Consider the following 7,004-nt stretch of genomic DNA (forward strand, 5'->3'; position numbering starts at 1 on the left):
GCAGAGGAAAGAGGACAGGAGGAGTCCACATCTGGCCCTCCCCGCCTTCGGGATGGAAGCTGGATCTCCTCCTTTTCTTCCTCCTCTTCCTCTTCTTTCTTTTTTCCCCTTCCCTTCTTCTCCTTTTCCTTCTTATTCAGATTGAACCCAGGAACATTCTGCCTTTGAGTCACACCCCCAACCCTATTTTATTTTTATTTTGAAACACAATCTTGCTAAGTTGCTTCAGTTGGCCTCAAACCCACAATCCTCCTGTGTCTCAGCCTCCTAAGTACTGGGATTATAGGCATGTGTTCATCTTTACTTTTGGTGTACTACTTTTCCTGTGATCTCTCTCTCTCTCTCTCTCTCTCTCTCTCTCTCTCTCTCTCTCTCACGCGCACACACACACACACACACACACACACACACACACATTTCTTGGTGTCTGCAGTTTACCCCTTCTATGTGCCTTCGATCGCATGAATGAACACCAAGTCTAGGCTTTGGCTGTGAGTTTGGTGCAGTATGGGTGGAACCCACGGGATACCCAGGACACGTGTGTCTGACAGTCATAGAACCCATGACCTGGTGGCCCAGAATGGTGACTCTGGAATTCAGAGCAGAAGCAGCCTATGCAGTCCTCACCATAGCCCTGTCTGGTCCATGCCACTCTTTCCATCTTATAAATGAGGAAACTAAGCCCAGATCCAGACAAATGCAAGCAATGCTCTCCCAGGCTGCATGCCCCATGTCATAGTGGCAGTCAAGGAAGCAGGCAGGCAGAGCCTAGGACAGGGATAGGACGGGGGGTGGCCATGTCCCACTGGCCACCATGCCCCCCACGTCATTCCTCTCTTTCTAGAGTAGTGATTGCATCAGTTTTCTTTGTATGTATGACACCTGAAAAGCATAGGCCAGAGTACTAGACAATCCAGCTTCTCAACTGGTATTTGGAGTAGCGAGTGGGCTGGGGTTTTATTGGAGGTAAAGTGCCTGTGACAGAACTCACCACTGACCACCCTGGTGTTTTCTTCCCCATAAGTGCATGGATTATTAAGAGAGCTCATTTGCAGCATTTACAGGGTTGGAGGGGCTACTTTGAGTCCTAATCAAATAATATACAGTTAAAAATTCCAAAGAAAGCATCATATAACTATATAAAGCTTTCCCTGTAAAATTAAATCTTTCAGAGATATTGGATGTTCAGAGAGTGCTGGCAGACCTGCAATAGGCAAACACAAGCAGCCCTTGTCTGTTAAGATGCAATGCTGAGCTCTTCCCATTATGAAGAATTTGTCCTTCTCACCAATCTTTTTTAGCTACCAGAACCCTCTTGATTGCCACATCTAAACTGGGAAACTCCCACAGGCAGAGGCAGATATCATGGGCTTTGTCTCTTATTTTAAACATTTTTATTCTGTCTCATCAAATCCCTGAGTACTCTGTAATCTAGCCAGGACCAAGAGGCCATGGGTTTTCAGGGGCTTCCTTATGCTCTGAATATTTATAGGAAAATTGCTGGGATAGAGACTGGCCCCCAAATCTGTTATGACACATTACACATGTGTCAATTGTGCAAGATGGAGTCAGGCCTCTGAAAACAGCATGAGGTATTATTAACCTACATTTTTAAATAAACATAAAAAATATCCTTCACATGACCTCAAATATGTGAACAGCATGGTAATAACAACAATAGCCATATAAATAAATAAAACTTAGATATCATTGGCTTACTGGACTCTTAGGGATAGACAGATAATCACTTTTAGTTAACTGGATATGTAAAAATCCACAAATTTAAAAATGGATCAATTAAGGTGTGTTAATTCACATAGAACATGTTCTTCACATTGTAAAACAATTTTTCAGTGTATTTCTTAAATAAAGCTATGCTTATGCCTTCAAGATAATTTGTTTGCAAATAGCCCCTGATAGAGAAGATAGGGGAACACATCCATTCACATACCTGAAAATAAGTACTTTTTGATTGTATAAGGTTTTATTATTTTAACTTAGATTTGTAGGAATAATGCTAATCCACATTATGAAATATACCTGCGCCTTCAACAGTAGAGTCTTCCATGGCAGCCCCACCCCCAGACACAGCAGGTGACTAAAACCTTTACCACAAGAATGCAAAATTAGGCCATATCTTTCTGCAAGAAATTAATGGCCAATTTGTTGCGAAGGCATTTATTTATTACTGGGCTTCCCCTTAATTCAGTTCACCATAGGAAGCCGACGTCAAATTGATGCGTTTGGTTTCAGTAAGTCAAGTCCAAAGTGTGGCTGGGGTCATTTTAGTGAATCACATGCTACAGTTCTAATGAGATCATATAATTACTCATCATTGGTTCATAGGGCAAAGATAGCCTGAGACAGCCTATGAGAACGTGCAAGGGGATTTCTTAATTGTCAGCACCAAGTGGCGTGCCAATGTGATGCCAGGACATGGAAATCATTTGGGAGATTTGCCAAAGATGAGGTCATCATTCCTCTTAATCTGGGGGAAAATCTCAATAAAAGTAACAGCATTTTGAAAATTTATACAATATACAATCCTTTAAATTGTGTAAGTTGCCCCTTAGTGCTATCTTGGTTCTAGTTATTCCCTATTCGCGTATGTCCTTTCTTTCTCTTCTGCTAATTCTTCTCTTTCAGTGGGTAAACCTGTAGGCATTTTCTGAGGCTCTGGGTGCAAGCCCTGTCTGAACACTCCTGACAGTGTATCTGCTGGCTATGGCAGCCCTCTCTTGGACCACCTACTCTTGCTCTTCCACCATGCACTTTCAGAGCCCAAAACACTAGATGAGGGAATCTTAATGGATGACTGTGAGCTTACAAGAAAATAAGGAAAGCAGGGAATATTTTAAAGCAAAAGAACAGGAACTTTCAGATATTTTCGATTCAGGTAGTAAGCAATGAGTTGTGCTTCAGTTATATTCCTAAGATAAAGATGCCTACTAGATATTCAAACTCAACATGTCTGAAAACAAACCCACCATCTTTGCCACTAGATTATGATAATTCCCTACCCATTTCTTTACAGCTAATGGTTTGTGTTAGCCTATTTTTGTTACTGTAACAAAATACTAGAGGCAGGCTAACATTAGAAAGAAAAAAGGTTGATTTAGCTTCTAGTGATAGAGGCTGAAGGTCCTAAAGGCATAGCACTGGTCTGATAAGAGACCCATGACTGATAGTGGAAATGAGAATATATGTGGGAGAGAAAGACCACCTCTCAAAACAAGAAACCAGAGAGACTGACTGGGTCCCACAACTGACCTATGGACCCCCTCACTAGGGCCCACCTCTTAAAGGTTCCATCCCCTCCACTGCCACACTGAAGAAAAGCCTCCACTACATGAAACTGGGGACACATCGTAAGCATATCCAAAGCATAGCATGGCTCCTCTGCCACCCTATCTCCTATGCTTAAAACCTGGAGGGAGTCAGAGTTGTATTGGCCTATCCTTATCTGCAACTACTTTCCCTAGTCATCCATTCTGAACCATCTTCCTGGGGCCTCCTTCATCTCATAAGTCCTTTCCTCTCTTACACCCCATAGCTGTCCCCTGAGCTCAGAACATCATGTGTCTCTCCCCTGCACATCCTCTCCCTATTTGGCCTCTCTTGTCCAGGACTGCATACCCCTAAGCAAGCTCTTTAACCAGTGCAGCTCACCTGGTATGCCCAGAAGGACATGCCCTCAGGCCTCGAGATGGCACTGCCTTCACGCCAGCCTACTGCACATATACCCCTTCTATTGAAATAAGGGGGACAGGAAGGGCAGGGATGGAAAATTAATGGTGTGTGTCCCTAGACAGCAGAACCCAGAGCCAGGCTTAGCCCAGCTCTGACTAAAGAGTGCTTCTTGCAAACTTCATGTAGAGGGGGCCACCTGCCCTCATGCATTCATCTCAGGGGTGGTGGAGCAGGTTGGAGACTTGAGCCAGGCCATGGAAAAGGGATAAAAGGAGTCAATTGCCTGGACACCTTCCTAGGTGTTGGGAGCATTCTCACCAACACGTTAAGGTTGGGAAGGATGGTGATGACGTTAAAAAAGACCAGGCGTGTGAGAGAAGCCAGCAGGGGGAGGTGAGGGTGCGAGCCAGGGCCGGCATCGGTGACCTGGGTTTGTAGACTGTGACATTTAAGATACGGGATGGACATTGATGTGGAAACGGCTAGCAGAGCTTTTGGAATTAAAGCCCAGGGCTCAGAGGAGGGCGAGATGGAAAGGAGAGTCATTTATAAAGACAGGATGCCAGCAGCCAAGCCCCTAAGACAGAGGCCCAACCAGGCCACTGGAAGAAGTGACCATCTAGAGGACGGAAATAGAAGAGGATGCAGGAGAGGAGAATGAGCAATGGCAACCCCAGGTGGAGAGAGAGGGCACCTGGGAGCCCACGGTGCCAAACGCTGCCACAGCACAAGCAGGATGAAGACCCAGAAGACCATAGCGTGGCACCTAGAGGTCACAGCTGACCCTCAATGCAGTAACATCAGTAACTGAAAATTGCAGAGACCATGTCAGCTCAGGCTTTCCAAGGAACAGGTGACAAGACACAGCGGAAGTGCGACAAGACATTCTTGTGAAGAGAGAGGATGCAGAAGGCAGGGAGGGCCCGGGGACGCCGATGCAGGTCTACCCCCTGTGATAGGAGAAAAGGGAGGAAGAAGTGGGCAGGGAGCACCTCAGGATGCGGTACACTTGGGAGAAGGCTGCGGGGAAGCCTGAAGCAAACACCGCCTGTTAGGGAAAGCCTGCCCTGGGTAGAAACATCAGAGCCAGCTGTCTTGCTAGTTACCGCCCAGGAGCAGCTGAGGGAAGGGCAGCTCCATGTGTAGGTGCAGCTGGAAACCAGCCATCAGGCAGCCCTCCTCACAAGACAAGTTCTCCAAGAAGGAGGCCTGAAAGTGTTTCCAGGGCACCAGAGGAGCTTGTGAGAGAGAGAGAGAGAGAGAGAGAGAGAGAGAGAGAGAGAGAGAGCGCGCGCACGCCCTTGGCCAGGAAGTAGAAGAACGGTATTCGGTATAAGCTATTCTTATTACTATAGATAGCACAGCTTGGACAGAAGGGACCAAGGAGACCTTAACAGATCAGGAAGGCATGTAGGGAGATCGCTTGCGGTAGTGTCTTCTCCTGAAGCCATCACAGAAAGCTGTTACTAAGGAGTTGGCCACAACCACGCAGTCCCGCAGAATGGTCAGGACAAGAGCCCACTCTCCATTGCCCTACCCTGAGCATCGTCCATCCCTCCTCACGCCCTGGCTGCTCCCAGCACTTCCAACCACATGGGCTCAAGCAGTCACACATTGCCCCAGTTGACATGGTGCCTCTGATGCATGTCTGTTCTTGTCGATCGTGGTGTTTGAATCCTGTTATCTCCGTTTCTCTGCTCTCATGTATGACACTTAAGGAAAGTTCGCCTTTCTAGGAAAGCCGGCTCTTTGTGCCCATTGGAGAAAGGGGTGCGGCCATTGCGCCCGCCTTTGCGGTGAGTTCGGATGGGGTGTCTTGAAGACGCCCCCGAGCACAGTGGCATCTCCATCTCTAAACCAAAATGGCCACCGCAGGTGCCGGGGGTCTGCGTGTACTGACGAGTGAGCAGCTGGCTAACTCTCTGTGTTTGTTTCTAGGTGATCTCATCCATTTGCCTCCGTACCTTAGAATGGACTTCTTGTTAAACCGAGGTGCACCAGGCACCAGCAGGGACCCGAGTTTAGGAGCAGCCTGCCTGGAGCCTCAGAAAAGTCGGACCCTGAAACGCCCCACGGTCCTGGAGCCCATCCCAATGGAAGCTCCCTCCACCACCACCTCCACAAGAGAGGGACAGTCGTGGCAGCAGGGAGCCGTGGGAGCCGTGGGGGCCGTGGGAGCCGTGGGAGCCGTGGGAGCCGTGGGGGCCGTGGGGGCTGTGGGGGCCGTGGGAGCTGTGGGGGCCGTGGGGGCCGTAGGAGCCGTGGGGGCTGTAGGAGCTGTGGGAGCCGTGGGAGCCGTGGGAGCTGTGGCCACATTACCTCAGCGTGAAGGAGGGGTGGAGCTGGGACAGGCAGCTAAAATGAGCAGCTCCCAAGAATCACTGCTGGACTCTCGGGGCCACTTGAAAGGAAGCAACCCCTACGCCAAGTCCTACACCCTGGTATAACAAACAGCATGGCTGGACAGTGGTTGTAAATACAATTTAAACAATTCAATCAAAGCTACCTTTTTTTTACGGAATTCCAATATTTATAATTAAAGAAAATTGCCAAAATATATTAAAAAAAAGAGAAAGAGAAAATACTGAATCCACAGACAGTGCAAAGACTCTTCTGCTTTTTTTCTGTCCGAGTGTGAGCTCCATCTGCCTGGGCATCTGATTTTTTGGGAAAGAAGTCCAGTTTTATGATCTTCACAGGCTATTGCATTTTTACTGATTTTCTACAAAGTGCATGGGGACTAATTCAACCTTCTGACTGGAAGTTCTATCACACAAGAGTCACGTGAGGAAAAAGGGGGGAAATTAGCCTCTTTGTGAATTTCAAAAGAACATTGATTTGGGGCAGGGGACAGCTTTCGTCACATTTGCACACTTTCTTTCCCATTAGAAACCGGGTCTTCGATTTGATCTTTTGTTGTTAATTAGGATGAGTGCCGTCAGTGAAGGGGGAGGGGAGGGGAATCGATTTGGTTTTCTTTTTTTGATTATTTTTTAATTTGATGAGACACTCTTTGCATTTTGTCTAAGCGAAATAAAAAAGAAAAGGTGGTCTGCCTTTATTTCAATGTTGACTTTTATCTCCTACTGATTTCTTGGTCCTCCTTCCTACTGAGACTTATGTTGGCAAACACTGGAACTGGACTCCAAACCCAGTTTTGTAAGCCAGAGAAGGTACCGATGCTCCGCACTCCTTGGGTTTGACTGGGAAGACCAAAGGTACAACGTGTGCTCTCAGGCTGGAGACCACAAAGCGTGGGCTGGTCTCCATCACCAAGAGAGCTTGAGCCAAGTATTCTACATCTCTAGCAAGGC

The 7,004-nt window shown here is 47.2% G+C and overlaps 1 protein-coding gene across 3 annotated transcripts in view; it reads left to right on the forward strand.

The window, feature by feature from the left end:
* DSCAM (DS cell adhesion molecule) overlaps positions 1-6,137 on the forward strand; it is a gene marked incomplete at both ends in the record, with an annotated part of 734,316 nt that extends 728,179 nt beyond the window's left edge. The window contains 2 exons of one of the 3 annotated variants that reach the window (XM_080695506.1): positions 5,629-5,861; positions 6,015-6,137. In XM_080695506.1, coding sequence (XP_080551632.1) covers positions 5,629-5,861; positions 6,015-6,137 — 356 coding nt within the window. Of the gene's footprint in view, positions 1-5,628; positions 5,862-5,996 lie in introns of all 3 variants that reach the window. The other 2 variants (XM_080695507.1, XM_080695508.1) reach the window with 2 other exon arrangements.
* Positions 6,138-7,004: the final 867 nt, after the last annotated feature.

The sequence above is a fragment of the Muscardinus avellanarius genome (assembly GCF_963383645.1).
Source record: "Muscardinus avellanarius genome assembly, chromosome: 5".
Lineage (NCBI taxonomy): Eukaryota > Metazoa > Chordata > Mammalia > Rodentia > Gliridae > Muscardinus > Muscardinus avellanarius.